The 25,177-nt window shown below is 45.6% G+C and overlaps 1 protein-coding gene across 3 annotated transcripts in view; it reads right to left on the bottom strand.

Annotated features, from left to right (window-relative positions):
• Window positions 1-220: 220 nt before the first annotated feature.
• The window catches only part of VIL1 (villin 1), a 28,705-nt gene continuing 3,748 nt past the window's right edge, over window positions 221-25,177 (bottom strand). The window contains exons 2-21 of one of the 3 annotated variants that reach the window (XM_053402094.1): window positions 23,068-23,217; window positions 19,000-19,105; window positions 17,697-17,771; window positions 16,581-16,777; window positions 14,086-14,194; window positions 13,253-13,363; window positions 12,345-12,547; window positions 11,350-11,428; window positions 10,847-10,945; window positions 9,423-9,576; window positions 7,964-8,064; window positions 6,666-6,803; window positions 6,162-6,320; window positions 4,816-4,995; window positions 4,495-4,640; window positions 3,435-3,579; window positions 2,733-2,921; window positions 2,155-2,223; window positions 1,163-1,300; window positions 221-404 (exon numbers count right to left, since the gene is read on the bottom strand). In XM_053402094.1, the coding sequence (XP_053258069.1) occupies window positions 291-404; window positions 1,163-1,300; window positions 2,155-2,223; window positions 2,733-2,921; window positions 3,435-3,579; window positions 4,495-4,640; window positions 4,816-4,995; window positions 6,162-6,320; window positions 6,666-6,803; window positions 7,964-8,064; window positions 9,423-9,576; window positions 10,847-10,945; window positions 11,350-11,428; window positions 12,345-12,547; window positions 13,253-13,363; window positions 14,086-14,194; window positions 16,581-16,777; window positions 17,697-17,771; window positions 19,000-19,105; window positions 23,068-23,201 (2,646 nt within the window). In that variant the 5' untranslated portion in view covers window positions 23,202-23,217 and the 3' untranslated portion in view covers window positions 221-290. Of the gene's footprint in view, window positions 405-1,162; window positions 1,301-2,154; window positions 2,224-2,732; window positions 2,922-3,434; window positions 3,580-4,494; window positions 4,641-4,815; window positions 4,996-6,161; window positions 6,321-6,665; window positions 6,804-7,963; window positions 8,065-9,422; window positions 9,577-10,846; window positions 10,946-11,349; window positions 11,429-12,344; window positions 12,548-13,252; window positions 13,364-14,085; window positions 14,195-16,580; window positions 16,778-17,696; window positions 17,772-18,999; window positions 19,111-23,067; window positions 23,292-25,177 lie in introns of those variants that run through there. The other 2 variants (XM_053402084.1, XM_053402103.1) reach the window with 2 other exon arrangements.

The raw sequence follows: 25,177 nt of genomic DNA on the forward strand, positions 1-25,177 counted from the left end.
CTAGAATAAATCACTACCTCGTTTCATAGGTGGAGAAAGATGAGACTCAAGTGGGCAGACACAAGTTTTAAAGGCTCCTTTTTCCTGCCTGGGCTGCCCTGTGTTTCTAGTAACTCAGAACTTGACCACCTGTAGGGTTAATGAATAAAATCCCCTTTGTTGCTGCATATAATCCAGTGGCAGAAAATGCTTGATTGTTCATTCTGGGACACTCCAAACAAACTTGGAATTATTTTTATTTTAAGTAAAAATATCCACTTTGAGGCAATGACAGCAGAAAGTTTACATTTTTAGAACAGTCCTTTTTCCTTCTTGAGAGTCTGTTGCTTCCATTGAGGAAGGGCAGCAAAGTTTTGTCGGGACATTCCAAAGACAGCAAGAAAATCTTCATCTGATATGTAGTCCTATGGGATGGGAGGAAAGGGCAAGGATGAGAGAGAGAGCAAGTCCAATCATAAAGGTAACACACTGTAGTGAAAACAGTACATCCAGATTTCCTGTGAGTATTTGGGGGCACAGCCTGATAACACTTAGACAAGATGGCATGCTCAGAAGAAGTCTAAGGAAACTGGAGATTGTTCTGTATTTTCCTCAAGTTGTTGCCACTTTATGCTGGAGCAGAATGAATGAACAGTGGGAGGTATTCAGCTAACTTTTTACGCCAGTGCAAAAATTAGCGCTGGCACAAATTTTCTTCCTCCTCCTTCTCCCATACCATCTCCAAATCAGCTCTGGAGGATCAGGGGAACCACCAGAACAGATTAGGGGGGAACACATGGGGAAAAGAGGGAGAGAATGTTCCATCTCTCGCTCACACACAAATCCTTGTGCTGATGGTCTCCCAGCCTTAACACTATCTTGAATACAACCTAATATTAATTGGGGCAGATGGGGATGGCTATGGAAAGGAACTGTGCATATCTAATACTTGTCCAGCCTTCAAATGCTTCAGCACACTAGCAAGCTTTTATTCCTACACCCATTAGATGTTTGTAGCCCTGATTTAGCATACGCTAGCCTATTCTGTACCTGGATTTGGTGATGTGAGATTAAGCTGTGCCAAGATCTGCATACACCACCACTTTGAGCTCTTTGGAGGAAAGGCAGGATATAAATGCAATAAATAAACAGGAGAAATGTGAATGCAGCCCTGGGATCTCACCTCCTTCCTGCTGGGGTTTACATCGCTGGGTAGTTCCTCTGCAGACACATTAATCAATTTCTCCAGAGGGTAGGTTGACATTGAGATACTACCCAAGGTTGTGTTGGCAGTGAAAACTGTTTTTGCATCAAGGATTTCCTGAAAGAGAAATTGGAAGGGGGAATCCCCAAAGCTCAAATGTGTCTTGTATCTATTTAAACAAGAGTTGAGGCAAGGCTATTTTTCAGCCTCAGCAGAATTCAGTTCCGGCATCTCTCAGGTGGGCGCCATTGCCATTATGGGAGAACAAGGGAGGTGTTCATGGTGAGTTCCAAGACCTCTTTTTCTAGAAAAATAGCACTCAGTTGAAGGAAGATAAATTGGCATTGTAAACTGAACTGTTTTAGATCAATAAATGCATTTATTGATCTAAAATGCAGTATTGTGGGTTCTGGTGCACTTTGTAAGAAAGGAATTTAAAAATAAAAATTCTAGCGCCATCCAGAGGAATAAGAAGTGTAGAGTTGGAAGGGACATGTTGGTCTGTTGCAGAAGAAACAGTCTAGTGCACAATCACTTGTGCCATAATGCTCTTGTCTTTAAGGCACTGCAAGAAGGTCAGTCACTACAACATCAGAGGAACAGTGAGGGAGGTGGAGAGGGCATGCTGTGGGCAATGTCCTCTACAAGCAGTTAACCTCATCCTTAAAGAGGAATGCAACTCCGTTGCTCCTCAGCTGTGATCATACTTACTATCCTTCTAAAGGGAAGTTTTTCTGGAGTAAGTATTGCAGCCTTTTATACTGAAATAACTTTAAAAGAAGGCCTTACATCCCCCAATCAGATAGTACAGGCATGAAAAGCTACACAGCAGTTACTGCTATAAAATGAACTTGGGTCCTAATTTTCCTGGTTTCCTATAAATTAAATGGCAGCTGTGCTACCTGCACTTGTATATGATCAAACACGTGTTCTCCTCCCTGCTTTCTATCCCACTCTTCAGTAATACTTACAGAAGTGATCTGGCCAAGGTTGTCCTCATCTACGAGTTCAGCTTTTAATTCTTCATAGGATTTCTTCTCCTGCATGAAGATAGACCACAAAAACCCTGGGAGTTACCAGACTACCCACACACACATGAACATTTTGATTTGACTGAAGGCTAGAGAGTTAAAATAGGATTCCTTAAAGAGAAGTCTGCTGAATCTTAAGTCTGGTAACCTATGTGCTCATCATCATTTGTGGATACAGACAGTCTGGATGTAGCTAACTACACTTCAGCATGTTGAAAGTTCATGAAAGCTAATTCTGATGAAAATCTGTAGGTGGGGTGGCTAACGTGCTTCCAGCTCCCATCGTCTCCAGTCCACCTGGCCAAAGGTCAAGGATGATGGCAGCTGTAATCGAACAACATCTGGAAGGTTAGAGGAGAGCTCTAACAAGGCAGAGCAATTAGAGGGAAAGTAATGTTTTCTACACATTTCAAACAGATGTCTTTGAATTCACATGGGATTAACCTTTGCTGCATGATGTGGTGTTCTCAGCTGCCTTTTGTTAGACCTGAAAGAATAAGGGCCACTAGGTCACTTACTGTCCCTTTGAGGGGGTCCCATGCTAGGAACCAGCCAGTGAATGTCGGAGGCTCATAGCCTTGCTTCACAATCACAATGGGAGTGTCAAGGTCACGTCCACCCGGGTGAGTTCGCAGGTACTCCTGCACCATTACGGCTGCTGCCTCCTTCTCAGCCTCATTTGCATCTTTGCCGATCCAGAAGTAAACCTGGCCGGAGAAAAAGCTCTTATGAATGGAAGCGGACATGCAGCTCATGTGCCGGTAGCTGGATCAAGGATCAAAAGGGAGAAAAGAGGTTCAGGGAATTCTGCCCTTGCATTTGTGTTTGCCTGCGTATATCTCTCAAATGTAGACTTAAAGCTTCTGTCGCAGACCATAACCCCCTAAACCTTAGGGAAGGAGATAGCTAACAAAGTTTCTAGAGGGGTAGTGGTCATATTCATTTCTTACCCCCAAAACAACAAAATTGTGGCACTTTAAGACAAGGTTTCATCAGCTGCATGGTGTGTTAATATAGCTCAGTAATTATATCAGATGAGAAGTGTTTGTGCGCGAACAAAGCAGCTATAGAGAGATCCCAGCATGCAATATTAGCCATGAAAGTAAAATTCAATAGCATTATTACGGGGGGTGGGGCGGACATTCATTTGCCAATGTGCTTCATTGAGCAGCAAATGCTTCCTCTCCCTATTCATTCTTCACCCCCCACCTCAGACCCACCTGGTCCCAGGCATCCAGTAGGAACACATCATCTTCTTCCAAGTCATCTTGAGTAAAATTTGTGATCTCCATGGCAAGGAAGCGCCCCGTCTTATTGGAGCACTGAAAGAGCCGAGGTGTGATGGCAATTGTTTCCTCCTGCAATCTGCACAAAAAGAGGGAGAGAGACAGGCCAGGTGGCAAGTCAGCTCCCTATTTACACACAAGCACATGGAGAAAAAGCCCTATAGCCAGCTTTTCTACCAGGCCACATCAGATTGGAGCAATCTAGAGTAGAGAAGCAGCCAGAATGGGTGTGCGAGGGTTTCATTTCCCCCTGAAACTCCTCCTTGCCACTTGCCTCTAAAATAACCACCCTCTGCAAGTGGATTTGCAGGGGGTGGAAACTGACACTTGAGGTTTTCTCACACATGCCTTAAAAAGCCACCAGTGTCTTCTGATTTTGAGTGGAGATGGAGGTTGTGGCTTCTTCCATCCAATTCAGACTTTGGCATTAGGAGAGTAAGGATTGGCGCATAAGAGTGCATCAGCTAGGCAGGACCGGCCCTGCCGTTAGCCAGTGTGAAGTAGCCGTTTCAGGCAATGGAGGCTGGGAGAGATGGCAACCACACTAAGAAAATTTAACTATGAACCCCCAAATTTGGAATCCTGTTCCAAACCTGTACCAAAGGTTTGCACGTCTTTTACAGCAAAATCCCAGCATATTGCAGCACGCCATAAACTGAGCAATTGATACATCAAACACAGGCTTCATGCTTTATATTAACTATGAACCACAAATCGGTGCCAAACTGGTGGAGTTCTAGCCCCCCTGAGTGGAAGCCTCAGTAGCAGCTATGCTGCCTTGTTGGTGGCCTGGGCTGGTTGGCTTCCTTGGCTCACAGTATTCTGCAACCAGCATGCCTGGAAAGGGCCCCTTGCCCAAGTGATCAGCTGTAAGGTAGTCAGTGGAGGCCATGCATTCTGGTAGCCATGGTGTGCACACATGTGCTGCTCTGATGATGTGATGCAGGCAGCTAGCACTGCCCCTACACAGCAGCACTGTGGTGCCAGATGTTACCTTTTGTTGTTGGCGTATTGGGACTTCCCACCTAGCGCAATCCAGAACTCCGCAGGCTCCTGTCCTTCTGCGATCACTGCTTTCTCGGTCTTGGAGATCAGGTCAGCCACACTCCTGGCCATCTCCCTCTCATCCCCACTGCAACCCTGCAGGAAGGAAAACCAGACTGTGGTGTGGGGGTTGGGGAGGTCAGCCTTTCAATTAACTAAATTCCACTCCCTCTTCCAAAGCTGAGGATGTTTGTTCTGGATCACAATTGCTAGTGCCCTCAGCCTCCAAATCACCCACCAGCTGTGCCCTTCTCCCGGAAAGGATGCCTACCTTCCCATACCAGAGGTAGCAGCAACTCTGAGTCTTGAGGATAAAGACATCGTTGGAATTGAGGGAGGAGGCCCGGGGAGGCACCTCAAAGGCCTTGGTGTTGAACTCGTTGGTCCCATGCACCTGGAAAAGGCGGGTGGTGGGCACTGGAGCTGTGCTGCCAGCTCGGGAGGTACCACCCTAGGTGTAAGGAGGAGGGGGGGAAATAATTTAGACAGCTATGAGAGTCCAGGCATTACTCCAGGCTTCTAGGGCTTGGATACTACAAGAGCAAGAGAAATTATGCAAAATTTTGCACACTTTCTGAATGGGCGCTGTGTTGAGGAATTCCACAGCCTCTCAGCCATGCTTCTATAGAGCATGAGCATCGCTGCACTCCAAAGCCCAGTGCATTGGTTATATCATCCCAAATAAAGGTCATAGGACTGCATAAAAGCAAGATCTATTAGTTAAGCCTCAATCTTCCCCCAGAGACATAAACTATTTTGTACAAGCTTTGTCCCATCCATCATTTCACCTTCCACTGCAGAACTATAGGAACTGGTCCCAAAAGGCCCCTTTCCTGACACAGGTGAGGTCAGGTCACTCTGTGACTGACGCATTCTAGGTTCCCCTTTGCCTTGATAGCTTCCCATTCCACAGTAGCCTTTTCTGCCACTGGAACTGAAACCCGCTGCTCCTTGTCCTGTTCAGGGCATGGAACGAATGGGATATTTCCCCCTCCCCTTTCTGAAATCTGATAGGAGGGTCACATCCGCTCAATATACAAAGCACCGCCACCAAAGGAAAAGGGATGAGGAAGCAGTGGAGTGCTCAACCACAAACAGCTTATAAAGTGGCAACAAGAATACAGCCTGTCATAAAACTCCCTTGAAGTGGTATAACTCCAGATTAGGAAGCTTTGAGACCAAAAGACATGTGAAGTGGGAAAGATGTGTTTTGATCTCCCAGTGGGCTTTTAATATTATTATTTAAAGCCCCTCTGGGATCTCAGATTTTGATTGGAGCAGTGCTGCTGGTTGGCGCAAGTGTTCACTTCTCTGTGATTTTCCTAGTCTAAATTGCTCCCCAATCCCCAAAACTATGATTATCTCCACTGGGGGAGGGGAAATAAGGGAACCTGTATTGTGCCTGTTATTCCCCATCCCCCCAAAAAAATACCTACTTGGATGCAAAACCTAAATCCCCCTTAGAACTATTGTTCTGATCAAAATTAGAGCCACCACAATATACTCTAATGTTCTCTTTGGATTTCCTGTCTCTTATCTGTTTTGCTCCCCATTGCACAGCTGGGAAATGGAAAGGGAGGCAATTTTAACCACCGAGTCTGTCCCTCTTGTGCTCACCGAATACACCACCATGCGTCCCTTGAAGATGGCCATAAGATGAGCAGGCTCCTTGCCCATGGTCACTCGCACCTGCACAGGTTCACCATTATACTGTTGGTCCAGAATGACAGCCTGGTAAGCAGAGGCAGTGATCTCATCGGGGCTGGCGTGGCGACCCTGGAAAGCAGCAACAGAGTAGGCTGACGTAAAAGGCTGGGGTACAGCTCCGACTGTCTCTCAGCTACAATTCAATGGAGAAAGGACTTCAAAACTCATGACTGTGTTGTGAGCAATGGAACACAGCATCTTACAACAGAATCCAGTGGCATCTTTAGGGTCCTGAGAACTTCAGACTCCTTTGGAAAGGCAAATTCCTAGTACTTGTTATTGTTGTTCTGAACATGCAAATGGTTTCTACTGCTCCTTGGTGACATGTGGAAGGTCTTTCTTCTCTCTCCATCTCCTTGGCCTATACTCTGCTTCCTTTGCCGTAATCCCTCCTGCCCACCTCCACCTGCTCACCTGCCAAATGTAGACCATGTAGTGCATTTTACTGGAGACTAGATACTTGTAGAGGATAAGGTAGCAGTCGCCGCTGTAGAAATGACCAAGCCAGCGACCCTCCACTGGTACCAGTTCCAAGTCCTCAATTCGCCAGACCTGTCAAGGCAAGTGGAACATGAGCAACAGGGTAGCAGTAGACATTCAAGGGGTGGGCAGGGGTTGGTGGGTGGAGGTTTCCTCAGTATAGCCAGGAATATAGTGCTTGGCAAAGTTAGCTCGGTTAGCAGTTAGGTCCACCATAAGTGGACACTGCAGATTCTGCGATAAAGAGTGAGATTTCCTGGGAGAAAACAGCAGGGCAAATGGAAGTGTGAACAAGCCCCTAGAGTAGTGGTGTATATCTGAATTTCTCAACTGTGTACATTTGGGGTGATGGTGGAAGGAAATGTGGCACTGGATACAGAATTCAGCCTTCTAAGGATCTCGAGTCTCATTTAAAACATCACCAAGTCATCACTTTTCAAGTCCTTATGGCTATGGTGATATGCTTCAACTTTACTGTGTGATGCCTTGTGAAGTCCCAGAGAAAGAAGTAGTAATGAAAATGGTCCTCAGTTCCCTTACGTTCCTGCTGATGTTGTCCTTACAGGGCCTGTGGTGAGCCCAGGGCAAAGACCTTCCCCAGCCTACAAACCTAAGGAGCACCAAAGCATACCCCACAGCCCAACCAAAGTTATAATTGAATGGTTTTGAATTTATATCCCACCCTTCCTCTCAAAAGTGTCCAGGGCCTTATGTTATGTGGCATTCATGTTGCTGTTCCCCAACTAGCCAAGTCACTGGCACTGGATATAATTTCGCAGCTTGTCGTCCTTTCAGAAAAGCAAATTTGGACAGCTGTAACCAAGGAGATTTTCAGTCCTTTTGTTGCCACAGGTTCAAAAGATGTGGCTAGTTTGGGGCTGGTCTTGCCAGATTTATTGCAGCTGCTCACCTTTAACTCCAGCTCTATTTTCATAATGCTAGCATGGCAATTCATTTTGCATATTTGCAGAGCTGAGGCCAAGAGGAAGCCTTTGAGATAGACCTGTCTTGTGCTCTTGTGTCTCACAACAGGTTATCCCACTAAACACAAAGCCAAAAGGGGGTGGGGACTTGGGTGGGCCTGGCTCTTACCCAGGGCTTTTTTCCCCCAGCCGAAACTCTCCTGAGCTCAGTTCTGGCACCTCTCAGGTGGGCACCATTGCCATTACAAGAGAACAAGCATGTGGTGATTTCTGGCACCTCTTTTTCTAGAAAAATGGCACTGTCCTCACCTCTACTTCTCCAGAGCCGTCATCCACCATCTTGTGCAGGGCAGCCATCTCCGGCTTGGCATGGAGAGTGGTGGCATCAAACTTCACCTGCTCTACTTTGGCTGTTGGGCAGCCAGGGAAGAAAGTAGGTAGGTTTGGTCTTAACTAGCACATCTGCATTGAGGGACCGTGTGGCCCCAAGGATGGGCAGTTACAAGCTAAAGAATAAACTTTGATGGGATGAATGGAAACTGCATGTCTTACTCCTATAGGAAGGAGGCACCACCATGTATGGTTTCCACAGGAGAAAGCAGAGGATAGGAACCCACACGCTTATAAAACCCAATGTTTGGGGTTCTGCTGAGAACTGCCCTGGGTTTGTCAGATGTAGGGCAGCATGCAAATTTTAACAACAACAGCAACAATAACCTTTCATTCTAAAGGTGTGTTTGTTCATATACAACACAAACCCTCAGCAGCTCATGTCAAGGATGCTGCCAATATTAAGAAGGGGGTTCAAAATAAATGCTTCCTTCAACTCACATTCAAGGCCACAATAACCCAGTGTGGTACTCTCCCATCATTCCTAACCATTACCAGTCATTCATCATGCACCTTCTGGATGACAGGAACTGGAATCCCACAGCTAGAGGGCACCATGTTGGTTACCACTGCACTAGACCTCTGTAGTGGGTTTTTTTTTTGTGTGTGTGTGTGTGTAAACAAGAATGAGTCTGGCAGAACTTTAGCTCCAGAATTCCCAGAACGGTTTCACAACCAATTCCTCTTCCCAAAGGACTCTGGGAACTGCACCTCTGTGAGGGGAAGAGGGGTCGAATAAAAACAACTCTAAGCAGCCTTAATGAACTACAGTTCCCAGGATCCTCAGTGAAAAGCCATGACTCTCAAAGTGGTATAATAGTGTTTTTAAGGTATTGTGCACATATGGCCCATATTAACTATGTACAGTGGTACCTCAGGTTAAGAACTTAATTCATTCCAGAGGTCCATTCTTAACCTGAAACGGTTCTTAACCCGAGGCGTGCTTTCGCTAATGGGGCCTCCTGCTGCCGCTGCACCACTGGTGTGTGATTTCCATTCTTATCCTGGGGCAAAGTTCTTAACCTGGAGCAACCACTTCCTGGTTAGTAGAGTTTGTAACCTGAAACGTCTGCAACCTGAAGCGTCTGTAACCCAAGGTACCACTGTACTTAAGTACATATTTAACTGTGGATTTTCAATTTTCTTTGCAAATTGAAACTCTGGGATTTCAAATTTCTTTGCAAATTGATACGGAAACAGGAGAGAATGAATTGAGGAATGAACCCAGATACTGACGCAGAACAGACTGATCTGTCTACTCACAAAAGAGACAGGCCAAAACAACATTCTTTCCCACCTCCTCTTGTGGGGCCCATACCTGTCAGAAGCAGTCTCTAAACCATCAGCTGCACTAAGCTGATCAGGCTTCAGCACTTACCTATTTTCCCAACAGTGTTGGTTTTGCCAAAGCCAGTGCTTTGATGGGGGAGAGTCCATTTCTGAAAGAGCTGCCTAAAGACAGCAGATTCAGAACCGTCATTTTCAGTCTCCACACTGGTACTGGGTGGGTAGTTCTTTGCCTTGATGAAACCCTGAGATGACAAAGAGAAGACCAGAACAGAGCAACTTTCACAACAAAGTGAGGAAGGACTCCACAGAGACTTCATTAAACAGAGCATATTTGGAAGTATCCTAGACTATCACCCTCAACAGGCCCAGTGTTATCTCTTTAACACCTGGGGTCTGCAACAAAAAATGATAAGTGTATTCCTCGCCTACTATAACAGCAGTGCTCATGTACATGGTGCCAGCCAGCCAGCCAACAATGCACCTGGTAGAACACTCCATTCCATCCCTCTGCCACTAGTTTTCTTTTTCAACTAACACTCAGCATTCTGTGGTTACTGAGCATGCTTGGCCCTCATTGGTCAGGATGTTGTTGGTTTTTTTGGGGGGGTGTTGCCCCTTACATTTTGTTGGTTTTTAAAGCTCTATTTTGTTGTATGGTAGCTTCCTCTTGTTTCTCATTAGCCCACTTTGGCTCTAGTCCTGTTGGCCCTCAACACCTGCTTTGGCTATTAGAGGGGCTAAAGATGGCTTTGGGTTCATCCAGGCTTTATGCTCTTACATTAACTTAGGCTAAAAAGGAAACAATGTAGAACACAAACTAGCTTGAGCTTCAGTCTTTTGCACCCCTGATTTCTAGCATAGCAATGCGAGACAGAATCGCTGCATTTTTAAACACTGTATATTCTTCAAACTGGAAAACGAAGGTCTAAAAAAAAAGGCACGAGTTTGCTTGTTTTTTGCAAATGGTGTCCTGCTTAATAAAATCCACCAAGAATTTACCTTAATTTATATGATTTATTGGGGCATTTGTCTGCATTGGTACAGTCATTTTTTTCTTCTGACGGAACATTAAACAAAGGACTGGTGGAAGAATTCCTGCCCAGAATTTGCTATTCAACACCATGATTTCACTTTGCTTCATTATAAGGACTGTGATTAAATGATTTTTTTAAAGCCTGTAAAGTTTTTTCTGTTTTATATACTTGCTTGCCTGATACCCTCCTCAAGCCTATGAAATGGATAAGGCTAAAAGGAAGACAGGCAGGTAGGCAGAAGGTAATATCCAAGCCCTGGTCCAAAATCCAGACAGAGAATCTAAAAGAGCTGGTAGCATTCATGTTAGTCAAGATCTGGAATCATGGAGCCAAAAATGGTTTTGATCCCTTGAAATGGCAGAAGAGAGAGTGGAGGCACTTTGTTCCAGTATCTCCAAGAAGTTCTGGAACATTGCTAAAGGTCCTTGCCCAGATATGAGACTGTATGGGCTCAGCTTTGCCTTATCCTCTCACTCACCAGGGCCCGAGTCATCGCTTGCCGCTTCTCCTCCTTGCTTGAATTCCTACCCTTCCACACAAAGATCTTCACACCACCTTGGTCCAAGATGAAGCAGTCCTGACAGGAGACAAAACAAGATCCAGTTGTTTCATTACAAAGAAGCTGTTTAGGTCAGTATAGCCTTCTTCCATTACTAGGCTCTCTCTCACAGCATAGGTGGGTAGCTAGTAATCCTCTAGATGTTGATGGACTCCAGCTCTCATCAACCTCAGCCACCATGATCAGTGGTCAGGGATGATGGGCATTGTAGTCCAGCAACATCTGGAAGGCCACAGTCTCACCATTTTAGACTAAGCCATTCAGATTACAATTTTGGGGTTGGAATGGCAATAGGCAGAACGGCTACAACTGTGTTAGATGACACTGGAATAATGTCTCCTCTAGTCTTCCCTTCCCTCCAGCCCCCAACCTATGCTTTAAGCTTGTCATGGTGCAACCAATCCCCCAGGGATGAGGCTTACCTCATTCTTGAGGAGGTCCTGGGTGAGGGGCTGGATGGCAACTTCTTGGATAAGAAGGTTCCCTTCTATCTCAGAGACTCTGGGAGAGGAACAAGAGGGTAGTCATTGGACCAGCTCTCCAAAATGATGTCACTCGTCTACACTCTGGGATCATGCAAAACAATAATGGTCTTAAAAGCTAAAAATCATGACTGGGCCTATTCAATATATGAAACCTTGCAGAATTCAGTTTTCTAGAGAACCTCACAGCCAGTTCAGTTAACATAAAAGGGGTGTGTGTGGAAATAACAATGATAAATGACGCCTGCTTCTTTTTTCCTGTATTTCTCCTATGATATCTGAAGCAGAATGTCTGCATCTCACCTGCAATGACATCACTGAACCCCAGATTGCCTCGGCGCATTCACACACTAATTTTAAAAAGGAGAGGAAGAGCCAGGAAACTAGGAGGATATTTTCTTACCTTCATGGTTACAAGGAAATATTTGAAAATGGGGGCAGTGTTGCCCAAAACAGCCCAAAAGCCAAGGTGCCCAACTGTAGGGTCGCCTTCCCTTTTGAGGTTTATCTCTAGTTTATTTTCTTTCCTTCATATTTCCAGGCTCCTGCCCTATTCCTGATCTCCCCATTGTCCTCCCTCTTACATCCCTTCTGAGTGCCTTTTGCCATTGTAGTTCTTTCCAAATCATTTTGAATCCGCAAGAAAAAACCCCAAACATGACAAACAGAATTATACTCATTAAGGAAGGTCACACAGTTGCTCTCAGGAGCAGTATTGATCCCATGAACAGAATAAATGGGCAAAATGCTCAATATGGAACATTTGCTTTCTTGACCAGTGTCTGTACTTTCATCAGAGGCTTTCTTTCCCGCATTCCTTTGTTCCTGCATCCATCAAAGAGATGTTTGCTCCTCTCTCCCGCAGCTGTGCATCTTTCCACACAACCTCTTTGCCTCACCTTAGTCCCCACTACCACACACCCCATGTCACTCACTGGTAGAGCTTGAGAGAAGATTTCAGCTTCTGGTCCACCACGGCATCTGGGATGGCTGGCTGAATGTTCCTCTTCTCTCCCAGCACATACTCCATGATCTTCATGAGAATAGGAGATGCAGCTTCGTCCTCCCCATCCACCACACCTACCTGCGCTCGACCCCCACGCTCCCGGTCACGAATGTCCTTGGCTAGGGTCATCCCCTGCAGGAAACAGGTCACAACCACATGCCAAGGTCAGGGGTAGCAGGAGGAAGCCTGAATGGCATTAGAAGAATGAGAAAACCCACAAATAAGAGCATGGTGGGTGTGAACAAGAAACCCCATGCAGGATCAGGCCTAAGGCTTATCTAGTCCAGCATTCTAGTCTCACCTCAGCTATCATCCAATTCATTTATTTCCCTTTTTGTTTTAGCCAACTCAGACACAGAACTTAACACCTTGAAGCACCTTGTAGTCATGAATTATTCCTACCACCCTTCCTAGGAAGGGGAGATATACTAAAAAGAATGATGCCCAATGGCCATTTTAATACACTGAATTTATGAATGGCTGCTGAACTACATGGAACTATGAGTTGATCATCACAGAGTGAATCCATCAATGTAATATACCGTAATCCCAAGGCTATTAGGAAGGCCATTCAGTGTCTTTAGCATGTCCCACCGCTGGGTTGTTATGTGATAAGTTGGTGGCTTCACTTGATCCTGTTTCTCCCATTTCCTCCCAATCCATATTTTTTTGGGGGTCAGCAAAACAACCCTCGTTTTCTTATAATAGAAATGTACATTTGGATTTCAAATGTCAGATGTCCCACCCAAGAAAGGACAGGCACCAAAATTCTCCTTCCTTGCACAACTCCCGTCTCCCCTGCTTCCCCACTTCCACCACCCATGGCAGACTTTGCACCTTCAGTCGCTCCAGGCGGTTGCTCTCTGGACCGTTCCATTGGATAATGAGCTTCCCCAGGTCTAGCAGAAACACATCGCCCAAGTTGAAACTGTTCCAACTCAGCTCCACCTTTGGAAGAGGGGGGAAAAACAGCTGGTGGGAAAGCCTATGTGAGTTTACTGAAAAATACCTGGATTCTATCAGTCTGGGGACCTCACACAAGAAGATCCCTGTGGGATCAGGCCAGAAACCACATCTAGTTCTCATTATGGCCAACCAGATGCCCATGGAAAATCTGGGAGCAGTGCAAGATTTATGCACAAGCTGTGTAAGCTACAGGGCCTCAGATTACAAAGGGCCGCTAAATACAAATACAAAATTACATATTTATTTCATGGATATATTGCTGGCTTGCAGTTTGTTGGTTTGTAAATAAAAAAGTTATTTCCATTTCCACTGTCCTTTCTATTAAAAGAACACCTATAGTAATACAGGTGTCGAAACACGATGGGCTGCCCCTGCCAGCAGCTGGTATGCAGAAGCACACCACCTCCGACAGTGGAAGTAGAAACATAGCCATTGTGGCTTCAGTAGCCACTGATGACCTCCACAAGCACATCATTAAAAGTGCATCTACTGTACTGCTCCAACAAGAGGTCAAAAGCAGTGCAGATCTTTTTGTAAGATCTGAGTGCGCCTTCATGGGCTGCAACACTGTGATGAACCTTGTCTTCATGATCACCCACAAGTGTTCAAAGACCCCAGTGTCTAGATCTCACAGTTTTACCAGGAGCTAAGCTACCAGTCCTGGCCAGCCCTTTCCCAACATCGCCAGCCCATCTTTGACCCACCTCTCCTGCCATCACATTCTTCTTGCCCTTGACGTGCAGAAGGCGCCGTACGTTGTACGTGTTGGTCTCCACGTGCTTCATGCCAGATGCTACTCCACCCTTCTTATAGCTGCAGAGGAGAGGCAGGGTCAGGGTCTGGACTGTGGAGGAGAGCACCAACATTCCCAAACAGCTAAGTCTTCAGCTGCAGACACACCATGCATCTAAGGCACATATAAAGCACACAACGTCCCCCAAGGAATCCTGGGAAGTGTAGATCGTTATGGGTGCTGGGCATTGCAGCTCTGTGAGGGGTAAATTACAGCTCCCAGGATTCTTAGGGGGAAGCCATGTGCTTTAAATATAGTGTATGCAGACCTCCCATAGAAGAAAGGGTTGACCTCTACCCAGTATGCCTCATAGAAGCATGGGGCAGAAAGGGGCGGGGGAAGACCTGCTGCCTTCCACAGCCACTCTGCTTTAATTTTTCCAGAGCCTCTGATGTTAAGAACATTATGTTAGCTACAACACACATTTCAGGCCCTTAAATGGACAGACCTCTGTTCTATATAGTGGGGTGGAGGGCAACCTTCTGCTGAGCATTACATTCCCCCAAGTATAATCTGTTGAGGGCTGCATAACAGCAGTGGGCATAGCTGAAGCCAAGTGTGGGTTGGGACCCCCCTCCCACATTTCACCCCTCTTTGCCACTCGCATGAAACTAGGACCAAGGACCTCATAAAATTGGACAACAGGCTTCCAAGTTTCCTACCACTGCTATAAGGTGTCAACTTTAGACATTTTTGTACCCAAAGCAAAAGTGAAAATGATGCCCTTTGCTTTGGAACCCATTTTTTTATTTTATTATATGTAGTCCTGGTTCAAACATAAGATGACGAGCCTCACATATATTCAGGCTCCCATTCCTCTCCCCCACCCGCCCTGGCTCTCCTTCATATGCAAGGGGGAAAAGACTGGAAACTTCAACTGTTGGTTTTGAACAAACCACAGTTTATGTCTGCAGTTGGGACATGATGGTTTATTTGCAGTGTGGTTAGTTCAAACAAACCTAGATCAGAAACTACAGTTAGATCCTCATTTGAGCTCCCTAGAATAAACAACAGTTTTCCAAGTTTAGAATAGCATGAAACTATGGCTTACTCAAAACCAAAAAAGGAAGCTTTCATTAACCTCTTACATACAAGGAGCAGAGGGCAACATACAAGGCCAAGTCTCACTGTGGTTCTTTTTTAATGCTAAACAATGAGCGGCAAATCTCTTTCAGCTGAAGTCTGAAGTTGGCCACCCCTCCAGTGACATGTGCCAGTGAGAAGTGTGGTCAAAGCACACTTACCACACATACAGACACAGAGACCCACCATGCAAGCAGGGACATACACTCACATGCCCGGCAGAGGGGAAGAGATACACATATATTCAGGAAGGCAGGCAGGCAAATTTACTCAGCAGATGGAGGTCACACACGCAGGCAATCACACCCACACTTTCAAGTAGTCAGTCACATACAATCCACAGAGGAAGAACAGGCAGGATTGCTAAACCATGGTTAGTGTCATGTCCTCTGAACCTGGCCAGACAGAGAAGAAAGGCAGTGCAATGGAACCCTCTCTGGAATCTGCCACTTTGAAACAACTACGGTACTTTGTAGTAAGGACAGCACTGTTCCTGTCCCTATCTATTTTTGCTTTTGACCAGTTATCTCCAGTTCCTCCCAGCTGCCCCTTTTCCTTCAGCTGCTCACTTTAGGCAAATAGATTGCTTTGTGTTAGGCTGCCTGCAAGGATTCGTCAAAATCTGCTGGGCTTCTTTCCCCAGCACTATCACTGAACTGGCTCTAAGTCCTGTCCTCTTGGGACGTGGGTGGCGCTGTGGGTTAAACCACAGAGCCTAGGACTTGCTGATCAGAAGGTTGGCGGTTTAAATCCCCACGATGGGGTGATCTCCCGTTGCTCGGTCCCTGCTCCTGCCAACCTAGCAGTTTGAAAGCATGTCAAAGTGCAAGTAGATAAATAGGTACCGCTCCAGTGGGAAGGTAAATGGCATTTCTGTGCACTGCTCTGGTTCACCAGAAGTGGCTTAGTCATGCTGGCCACATGACCCAGAAGCTGTACGCCGGCTCCCTCGGCCAATAAGGCGAGATGAGCACCGCAACCCCAGAGTCGGTCATGACTGGACCTAATGGTCAGGGGTCCCTTTACCTTTACCTTACCTGTCCTCTCGCCCCATATGGCCCCATCCCACTAGTCCCCACCCAGATATCCAGATTTTTATTTTTTTTCAAGAGTTGTCAAGTACCTATAGGAAACACCGGAAGGGCTGATGTGTGTTTCTAAACACACAGTGGACATATACCGGAGGAACTATTGCCAACTGAGACTACCTAGCATGCTTCTCTTAACACAGGCACAACGCATAAAAATGTAAAGTGGCTCAAAGAATAAGAAGCTGTAATTGCCTGGATCAGCCACCAGAAGGCAATAAGGAGCATTACATACATTAGCCCCTGTTTGAAGTAGCTCCGGAAGGCGTCACTTTCGTAGCCCTGGACCTCACGATGCTGTACGGCTACTCCTCCCAGGTAGTCATCCATCTGGGTAGTGTAGATGGCAGCTGAGCCCTGCTCATCCTGAGATGATGAACTGCCCAGCCAGAAGTGGACGTCATAGGTGAAGTTGTTCCCAGTCTTATGCGTCTAGTTGGAAAATTGAAGCTGGTTAGCAGGCCCACCAAAATTGCAGAGACCTCTCTGTCCCACGGCGCTCAGTCAATGCCACAATGATGGGCATTTTGATTCACATACTCAGCTCTCCAAGTCCACCTACTAGTAAGGGATTATGACTTCAACGCTGGTCATGGGACAGTGTTAGGGGAATGGCCATAGGGATAAAGCACCTGCTTTGCCTGCAAAAGGTCACAGGTTCAATCCCTGCTATCTTCAAGCAGGGATGGGAAAGATCCTTTGTTTGAAACCCTGGAGAGCCACTGCCAGTCAACATCAACAATATTTAGCTAGATGGACCATTGGTCTGATTCAATATAAAGCGGCTTCCTATGTCCTCTAACACACCTAAGGCAGCAGACTACTGGTAGTTTAGAGGAGGCCAGGAAAGGAACCATTGCTGTCCTCTTACAGAAGAGAATGGTTAGTGAGGGGCAGAGAGGGCTGCTGCTGCTGTTCCCCAGCATCTGCTGCCTAAGGTAGTCACTTTGCCCAATGGTAGGGCCAGCCCTGGTCTGAAGGCACATAATGCAGTCCTAATGCTGAAGACAGCCCATCTCTGGGAACCGCTCCTGACTTCAAAAATTAGGTATTAATGTTGTTGCTGCTGTTGTTAAAATCTAAGTAATAGCAACTTAGTGTGGCCTTTAGGGTGGTAGCCTACTGTATACGTAAGTTTGACAGGACTGGAGTACATTTACTCCTAGCCACATAGAACCTTCCCTTGAAGTATCCTTCTTTGGCCTCATCATGCTCCATGGTGCACCCCCCATACTTTACATGAGGCAAGTTCCTGCTTTTTTCTTGGGCTGAGCCTCGTCCTTTTCTCCAGCTGTTTTGTCCCATCAAGCGTAGTGACACAAAGGCCTCCACCATTCTTAATTCCTCTTACCGAGAGAATTATATAAGCATCTCCTTCGTAGAAGTTCCCATATGTTTTCGGTGGAATAGGCACCATCTCCATATTCTGGAAGGGAAGGGGGGTGGAATTAGCTGGAATTATATACAGTACTAAAGATCATCACACACCCTTGTGTTGTGTAAAGAGCATTCTTCCTGCCTTTATCTTCATTTTAAAACATTTGTCCTGCCTTCCTTCCTTCCTTCAATAGCCTATTTTTTACCAAGTCGCATCACCTTAATTTTTTTTAGTTTTGCCAAATCCCATCACCTCAGTCTTCTGAGGAAAGGCCATAGCTCAGGGTAGAACCACAGATGAAGAGAAACAATAATTATCAGGATCAAAGAACAGGAGGGGAAGGGGGGGAATTAACCCTATCCTCCCCTGTTGCGGTCTTGATGAAAATCCATCATCCAAAGCTGCTATTTGCATTGGGAGGAAATCCCCCCATTGATGGCCAGCTGTAACACCTTCTTTTGCCCCAGCTCAGCTGGTGGGGGCTTCCCAGTGCTTACAGCAGCTTCTGAATCAGGGAGTATTTGGGTTTGGGACTATGGCTGTAAGTGAAAGGATTAACCCCTTTCCCCTTATGTGATCCTAATGCTGACCAGCCTCTCCCATAGCTGCTACTTCGTGCACATCAATTGCATTTATATAATTAATATCAATCTAGTTTGGCCCTCAGAATAAGAGATTCAATACCAGGACTCTGCACCACTGAGCTGGGAGTCTAGAGCAGGGCCAGGAAACCTTTTGCAGCCTGAGGGCCACAGCTGTTGCCAGTTGTGGGCAGGGCCAGAGACAAAAACCGGGTGGAGCAACAAATTTGTTTTTTCCTTTGCTAGTTTCTACACATTCACACAGACACACACCCCGCCTTTCCTCCCCACCACGACAGGGACTGAAGGCTCCATATAGAACCACATACCCATACACCCCTTTGTATCCTCCACACAGGCAAGGAAGCAGCATTATTCGAGTTCAAGAACACATTCCAGCCAGGCAAAAACACTCAGGGTGGAGAGCAGAACTACTGAGTAGTGTGGCCCATGGAGAGTTCTGAGGCCAGGTAGAGAAGCCATGGGGGCTACATTTGGCCCCCCAGGCCTGACACCCCCCCACTCCTGATCTAGAGTGAATTGTGTTTCAGCTTCTCCTCTTTCTCCTTTAAAAGGCAGGAGATCCCAGGAGAAGGTGGAATCATGGGAAGAGAAGAAACACATACAGAGACATGCCTCCAAATGCTGGTCTCTTTCTCACCTTTATACTACCACATACTTAAACAAACACTCACCTCAATTCTCCATATCTGGAGTCCGGGTGTGGTTTTGTTCAGAGTCCTGGTCACTTTGGCACTAAGTTCTGCTGACATGGTGATGGTCAATGTTTTGTGGGGGGATCTGCCCTTAGGAATGGGAAAGTTCATTAGCAATGTAGCCAGGTTACAACCAACCAACGTTTAAATATTGCAGAAGAATGGTCTATGCTCGGACCCCAAACTTCACATCGCTACTCCCCACCTCCACATTAATGTTGTTAAGAAAACCAGACTATTACTCCTTGCATTCATTCAGATCGCATTCCTAAAAGTGTGCTAAAGGGGGAAGTATTAAGATGGTTCACACTGCTGTGCTTTAGGACTTTGCTCAACCTGAGCTGCTAGATAACTCCTAGATCTAATTTCTCCTCGCAAGAATTTAGAGCGGAACTAACCAGTTGGTAGCTAGTTTAAAGGAAACTAGACATTTTAACTACCATGCAGATGAACTGAGATCTCGTGATGTCTGTGTCAAAAGCCCAAGGGCTTTGCTTAAGTCAAACTAATTCAGCTCTTGCCAAAAGACTTGTTATTACAACATTATTATTACCAAAAACATTGTTTGGGTTCACTCAAATGAAAAGTAAAGATTTTTACAGCTGGTGGGAAATCAGCCTTGAACCTGTGTCTCCTGAATGAGTAATTATGTATGTACACACATGCTTTCAACATTGCCAAGGATGTCACAGCTGATTTCCTTTAAGTTTATTTCCTATTTCCAGAAGACAGAGTGAGAGAGCAAGTGTGTAGGTGTAGGAACAGAAACATTGGAAGTTACTGAGTAAGATATTTGGTCCATCTAGCTCAGTATTGTCAGCACTGACCAGAAGCAGCTCTCTGAGCGACATGGAGATGGTGGGAACTGAGCCTGGGCCCTGCCCCAAAGAGTATGTGAGAGAACGGTTGAGGGAGAGAGGGCATGAGCCCCAGCCCCCTTCATCCCCACAGTGAGTAGGATGGAGCCATGTGTCCTACTTTACACAGTAAAGAGTTATCATCTGAGGACAGGACGGTCCAAGCCCAGTTTAAAGAGAAATAATCTCCAGAAGGGACAGCAGTATTGGACCTTGACGTTGTCGATCCAAAGTGAGCACCTGGACGACAGACAGGCTGAGCAGGCACACACAGGTCACCTAATCAGAGTCTTCTCCACTATGGTGAGATGTACTTTATTTCAATTTAAATTGTAGTAATGGTTTCTAAATTTGAATCTATGCACATGAATTAACCTATGCAAATCTTATGGAAATTGGTGCCCTGGGAAAACAATTTGCTGTGATTCAAACCTAAACCTGCCTCTCATGCCCAGCTCTCCAGCTCCTCTTCACTTGAGCTCCAGGTGTTTCCCTAGTCAGCTAAGTTTGGCTTTTAAGGGGTGAAAAAGGCAGCAGTCGCTTTCTACAGACCAGCTCAGGATATTAGGGAGTGCAATGCAGTCTAGCTCAGGCACGTAAATCATAAAGTCCATAGAGGTGATGCACACCTGTAATTTCTCTGCCTGGTGCTAAAATCTGAATGCTTATAGGCAATTTATAGGCAGGCCTGTACGCACGCAGGCAGAAATGCAGAAAAGCCATTGGACATATCCTTGGTCACAGAAGTCAGCTTCTTAAAGAATCTTAAGATTTGCTTAAGGGGAAAGCAGCTTTCAAAACCTTAAGATTACAGAGCTATGCTTGGAAGTATGATGGAAAAAATGCTATGAAGATTAAAAGTTAGAAAATGGACTGAATTAGATTTTTAAGGGTCATTGGGGAGGAGGACTTCTGTGTGGGTTCCTTGCTCCTCTTCATGATTAGCAAAAGCAAAAGAAATTATGCAAAAGAAAACAAAACCCAACAGTTTGCATAATTCAGCTTTCATCAGAATGTGGGATATCTTGGTTCAAACCCTTTTTATTTTTTTAAGTGCTATGCATGCAGACAGCTCTGGATTTGAGAACTCGAGAAGGCTTGGAAAAGGGATTTCCATTATCCCTTCACTCTACATAACTGCTACAGATTTTACTGCAATGGGTTTTAAGATGAATGTGTTAAATTGGGCAATGAACATGAAACATGATTTCAGGTTTGCAGGAATGCGGCCATAGCTCAATGGCAGCACCCACGGCTTGCGAACCAAATGCCTGGCAGCCTCCAGTTGGAGTCTCAAAGAGCAGAGCTTAGAAAGACTTGCTTAAGACCAGGAATCCTTATGCTCTCTACAGTAGATGATGATGAGCTGCAGCTCCCATCAGCACCAGTCAACATGGCCAGTGACCAAGGGTGATGGGAGGTGTAATCCAGCAACATCTGAAGGACCACAAGTTTCCAATCCTGGTACAGCAAATACAGGACTAGATGGGCCAATAGATTGATCAGGTATAAGGCAGATTTGTGTTTTTATCAATTAATTGATTGCATTTTTTATCCCTGTTCCATTAAAAGGAGCTCGGGGGATAAACAATCAAAGTTTTAAAACAACAGAATCCAGTCAAAATAATTGAAATACTCACACAAGTACCTCAACATTTAAAAAACCATAGCACAATCACAAAACCAGTATTAGAATCATAGAACTGTAGAATTGGAAGGGACCCCGAGGGTCACCTAGTCCAACCCCTGCAATGCAGGAATCCATAGCAGTCCCTGGGTGGGCTTGAACCATCAACCTTCTGGTTAACAGCCAGACACAATTAGCATGCCTTCATTCTGCTAAGGCTTAAGCAAACAGATGCATCTTTAACTGATGCTTAAATGTTAAACAAGGAGGAGAATCACAGCTCTAAGGGTAGGGAGTGCCATAGTCAGGGTGCCACAGCGAAGAAGGCTCTGCCATGTGTCTTAAAGATAGGCAGGGGAAGCATATCAGAGATGAATCCTAGCAAGGAGCATGAGTGAGAACTTCCCCTGCCTGTCTTAAAGACTAGATCTGCTGATATAGAGGCACTCCTTTGGGTATTTGGGCCTTGAGCCATTTAAAGCTTTGCAAGCTAATACAGTACAAATCCTTGAATTGGGCCCAGTAGCTCACAGGCAGCCATTGCTGCCTTTCTAGGATCAATGTCTTATGTTCCCATTTTGCTGCTCAACATCCAGGCACTCTCATGCAGTTCTTCACATTTATTCAGCAATTTGCTCTGGATCCACAATGCCCCCTGGTTCCTATTAACACTTTTAAAAACCAGGAGAGGTCCTCTCTACCGGGAACAGGGGAGAAAATCAATTCAATTTGCATTTAAAACTGAATTGATAAGAACCACACTTTCTGAAATAATATGAGAACGGAAACACCGCCACCCTTCAAAATCCACACTTTCCCAAATTTTGTTCTCCAGCGTTTACCCAAACATGTGTGCTAGGGGGAAATGAGCCTAAAAATGAATATATTAGTGGAAATAAGATACAAGAAGACATTACTGTAGGGGAAATTAGTTGCAAAAACAATGTGCACATTGGTGAAAACTGCATGTAAAAATGTGTTTCTTAGGAGAAATTCGCACAAAAATGCTGAATAATTTTCATGAGGATTTTTTTAAAGCACAAATTGCTGCAGAAATGTGAAGAACCAAATCTAATTTCCCCTAAAATATTTCCACTCCCCCCCCCCGGTCTTCACACCTCTAACTTCACGCAGTGTGGAGTCCATAGAAAAATGAGTTCAGTCCAAGCAGGAGGCACAAGCATCATTTTTGTCTCAGGAGAAACCTTGAAATTGGAGTCCCGGACCCTAGCTTCACTATAAAGGTTCAGAACCTCTTCTCACCCCTCAGAAACCTGAATCATTTGACAAGAAAAGCCACCCAGACTAAGCAGAGGGGGGAAGGAGGCTGCTTGCTATCTTCTCCTAGGACGGCCTTCTTCGAGCTGGTGCTCTCCTCGTCTTTTAGACTACAGCTGCCATCCACTTTCACCTGCACATTCTGCTACCCCCAAAGATCTAGAAGGCACCAGCCTGGGGAAGGCTGCTTTGGGCAAGACAATGCTGGCATGAAGCCGAGGGCTAGAGCAAGGTCAGATGGGAGTCCAAAGCAGGCTCTGGATCTCCCCGGAACCACCTCCTTACCTTTGCTGCAGTGTCTGTTTGGTGGGCACACAGCACCTTGGAGACGGACTGTGCCTGAACAGAGCAAGCAGCGGGGTGACCTTTGGACCCTCCTTCCCTCGGCACGGAATGCCATCGCCACCTGCCTTCGCCATATAAGGGCAATCGTGTCTAAGAACGGAAGAATGGCAGAGTGAGCCCAAGGTCCTTTGACACACGAGCATTGGCATACGAGCCTCATCTCACTCCACATGTGTGCACACACCTGAGCAGAAATTGCTGAAATGTCCAGATGCATGGCAGTCCATGTAGGTTTAGTACATTTCAGTAAAGCTCAACAACTTTTGTGTCCTGATTTTCACTTTTTGAACTATGGCAACCCTAGCCCAACCTTCTACAATGCAGGAACACTGGAACAAAGAACTGGGCAAACCTTTGCAGTTTTGATTCTTAAAAATGACAGCAAGTTTTGGCAACAAATTAAGATGCAGGTGGAAATATATCACAATCAATGCACCAGGCTTTTAGATGTGGGGGACGGGGGTAGCAGAATAGTGGGAAAGTATTATTAACAGTGAGCTAGCAATCCGTTGACTTTTTGAACTGCACCCTTCTTCTAAACACATTCTATCTTTTACCCTCAACATCAGTCAGCACCAACTGCCCATTCTGCAGGGGAGCATAGGGTGATCCTTGCACACAGTCATAAAAAAAGCTGTAGGGTATGGCATGCTCATCTTAAATTTTCAAATTAAATTGTCCTTCAGCCAGTTAATGTTGCACATTAAGATGCATTTATAATTCATATACATTCTGAAGAGTCATAATTAAATTTATTTTCATAATCATGTTTCATCTCCAATCAGAAGGCATGTGATTGGATATTCTGTGTGGATGAGTTCTCTTATAAAACTTAGGGAACTTCCAGACCACCTGTTTGGTGAACATTCATCCTTGCGTGGGAGATTGTATGACATGGCTAACTCCTCCTGACCCTGGTGAACTGGAACACACACAAAACATGGAATGGGCTCCCCAGCTTTGTACACATTACACAGCAGCCCATCTGGAAGTGCCCTTCTACTCTTGGCAGAAGCAATAGCTTCCTTTGCAGCCACACCTAGCTCCGAAAGTCTCCCTCAGTCATCCTACCGCTCTAACCATGCGATTAACAGCTGTCAGTGACCCCGTGAAGGGCCAAAGGCCTTCTCTTACTCTGGCAGTGATCTTTTTATGGCTCTGGGGAAACGCTCGATTTATCTTATCTCTGCTGTTGAGCTAGCAGAAATAAATCTCTCTCCAATACAACTCCTGCTGTCAACCGCTCATTCCTATCCCCCTAATTGACAATGTACTAGAAGGGAAGGAGTTTTAACAATTTTCAATCCACAGTTCAAGCCACGATCAAGGCAGCTTACAACATGGAAAAGAAAGGTTAACTACAACATAACAAAAGTAAAAGGTAAAGGGAGCCCTGACCATTAGGTCCAGTCACGGACGACTCTGGGGTTGCGGCGCTCATCTCACTTTATTGGCTGAGGGAGCTGGCGTACAGCTTCCGGGTCATGTGGCCAGCATGGCTAAGCCGCTTCTGGCGATCCAGAGAGGCATGGAAATGCTGTTTACCTTCCCGCCGGAGCAGTACCTATTTATCTACTTGCACTTTGACATGCTTTCAAACTGCTAGGTTGGCAGGAGCAGGGACCAAGCAACGGGAGCTCACCCTGTCGCGGGGATTCGAACCACCAACCTTCTGATAGGCAAGCCCTAGGTTCTGTGGTTTTACCCACAGAGCCACCCATTTCCCATAACAAAAGTAGTCATAAATAAATCTCAAGATCTAAAATAAAGATACAAAAAAACTAACAACACCCAAGAGCAACAATAACAATAACCCACCATCAAAAGAACCAAACAGCACCCCAGCCCAAGACTCTGTATTTGCTTATAAGGAAATGCCAAGTGATAAGCGATCGATTGGTGGAAATGATCAGGACTCTCATAAGCAATGTTCAGAACAACATTGTAACTTAAAATAATTTCATCCCCCTCCGGTCCAAACCAGCCTTGAAAGGGAAATCTACAATTAGGCTCTCCCATGGCTACTGTTTTGCTAACTGGCAACCCCACT

Source organism: Podarcis raffonei, chromosome 1 (genome assembly GCF_027172205.1).
Source record: "Podarcis raffonei isolate rPodRaf1 chromosome 1, rPodRaf1.pri, whole genome shotgun sequence".
Taxonomy (NCBI): Eukaryota; Metazoa; Chordata; class Lepidosauria; order Squamata; family Lacertidae; genus Podarcis; species Podarcis raffonei.